General features: G+C 39.7%; 1 protein-coding gene across 1 annotated transcript in view; it reads left to right on the top strand.

Annotated features, from left to right (window-relative positions):
- Positions 1 to 1,731, top strand: part of LOC125026849 — a 3,800-nt gene extending 2,069 nt beyond the window's left edge. Inside the window, exons 2-3 of the mRNA XM_047615446.1 lie at positions 1 to 1,219; positions 1,346 to 1,731. The exon at positions 1 to 1,219 is cut by the window's left edge and continues 1,949 nt beyond it. Coding sequence (XP_047471402.1) covers positions 1 to 1,219; positions 1,346 to 1,657 — 1,531 coding nt within the window. The 3' untranslated portion in view covers positions 1,658 to 1,731. The remainder of the gene's footprint in view (positions 1,220 to 1,345) is intronic.
- Positions 1,732 to 2,500: the final 769 nt, after the last annotated feature.

Genomic DNA, 2,500 nt, shown 5'->3' with positions numbered 1-2,500 from the left:
AGTAGATAGAGCCCCTGTGCATAGCATTTCAAACGTGAATATTCCTATACAGAGTGTAGCTCCAGATCATAACCTTCCACATAGATTCTCTGACCATGATATTTTTCAGCACAGTTTTTCTGAACTCGGTGTTCCTTCACACAATTCTCCAGTAAGCCAAGCTCCTTCAGCTGATTTTTCTAAACATGTCCCATCAATTCTTAATCCCGAACATCTCTCTTTAGTCAAGACTCCTGGAGGTCTTACCCACACTGAAAGTTTCCCGCAAGAACGTGAGCACAGTAATACTGATGATTTCCCTTCAAATAGTATTAATGAGCACCATGACCCTTCACCTAAAATCTTGATAGACCAATTCGCTTCAGAGAACGTTCCACTGCATCAAGTTCCTTTACGTGGTCATCAGATACAATCAGCGAGTTTTCCTGTAAATCAAGGCACTTCACACATTGCATCAATAGATAGCCCAGAAATTATTTCCGGAAGACTCGTTCCACAACAAAGCGATCCACTTGATCAAGCTAACTCGCATGGTTTTATTGAAAGTCATGCCTTGTCATCTGATGTCGAAGAATATCATGCATCATCCGTCAATTCTCCATCCGATTTCGTTACATCATTTGAGCCTCAAAGGTTTCCTCCTAATGCTCTTGGTGATGCTCTAGAGAGTCATATACATACCTCTGTCGGTAGATCTGACACGGCATCCTTAAGTCCACATCGATCCGACACTGTGACTCATGTACCATCAAGTCCTACTCTTTCTCACAGTTCTCTTTTACATACCAATGAGCAGAATCCTCGTCACCCATCACAGAGTGTCAATATCGTAATACCGGAACATCATAACCCAAACCATGGCTCAGTAGAAGGTAATGTTTTCTTGGACAGTGCCTCGAAACCCACTGTTCCTCAGAATCAACCACATGAAGGCATTTCTTCCATTCAGGAATCACTAAAACCTATACCCATTAGTAGCATCCACTCGGAAGAAATCCCTTCACATCAAAGTCTGTCACACTCTTTTCCCTCACGCATCACGTATCACAAGCCCCAAACGGAACCTAGACAGAACCAGCACTTTCAATCAGACCACCCACAAAATATCCAAGTTCATCAAGCATCTGCTAGACGGTCGTCATTTGGCTCTAATTCATCGCCTGCAGTTCCACACACAACGGCTTTGGACGATGAAGATGACCCTAAGGAAGAGAGACAGGTATGGATCGATCCAATCATTATAGACAATTATATTGGTAAATAAAATAAATGATTATTGCATAGGCAGACTAGAATACAACGCAAAAAGAATCCAACATTCACTAAACTTTCCTTCCTTCCCCAGCCCGCTGAGTATACCTTCACCTATGTCGCGCAGGACGAGGACACCGGCCGCAACTTTGGCCACGAGGAAACCCGGCAAGGGCACAGAACTCAGGGCTCCTATTACGTCTCCCTCCCCGACGGTCGAGTTCGGAAAGTGAGCTACTACGTGGAGCCCAACTCAGGCTTCGTGGCCAGGCTAAGTTACGAAGGAGACGTCAGCTACGACCGCAAGAACGTGGAGGAACGTGAGCATCGTCGTGGAAGCCAGTCTGTGGAGCAAGATTACCCGAGCGTTCCTGAGCAGCCTCCCGACGTTGCTTCATATCAATGATTCATTCTGACAACGCGTCCTTTGTTGTGTTATGTCTTTTTAATAATGTGTTTCATATAAAACTCTTTACTTTATATCTAGTTTCATTATTCACCAATATTTCAGGATAACAGGGACTGTCAAGCATTCCTGTACAATATTTCTAAGTTTAAAAATTAAATAGATAAATAAAATAAAGAAAGAAAGAAAAAGAAAAAGATAAATGTAACTAGTTTAATTCGGTATGTCGAGAAGTGTCATCAAACGTAATCATAATCGATCAAATCTCTGAAATCAGTGACCCGCGATAAATACACGTCACTTTCGGAAATGTTTTATGTAATCTCCACTATGCAAGTCATCGCACACGTGAAAACAGGTACTTGAGGAGATTATAGTGCAACATGTCTCTGTCTGTCTCCGTTCTGATAATACTAACCTCATCTTTCTTCTTAGTGATTCCAGATGTAGATTCATACGCAATTATATGGTTTGACGCGTATATTTATTACTTAAGAAATGTAAAAAGGATTTGGTCTTAAGTAGGGTTCATTTGCACAGTTGTTGCATACTACGTTCCAGTGAATGGCCTAATGACCTTGAAGAGTGTGAACTACGAAATGCTCTGTTAACGGGAACAGAGAGGGAAGAGACAAGAATAATGTAACACACACACACACACGCATATATATATATATATATATATATATATATATATATATATACACATATCAAAATATATGAACATATATATATATATATATATATATATATATATATATGCATATACGTATGTATATGCATATATGTATGTGTATATATATATATATATATATATATATATATATATATATATATATATAT

This window comes from Penaeus chinensis, chromosome 7 (genome assembly GCF_019202785.1).
Source record: "Penaeus chinensis breed Huanghai No. 1 chromosome 7, ASM1920278v2, whole genome shotgun sequence".
NCBI classification, from domain to species: Eukaryota; Metazoa; Arthropoda; class Malacostraca; order Decapoda; family Penaeidae; genus Penaeus; species Penaeus chinensis.
The sequence above is the reverse complement of the archived record's forward strand: the minus strand, read 5'-3'. Positions and strand labels throughout refer to the sequence as shown.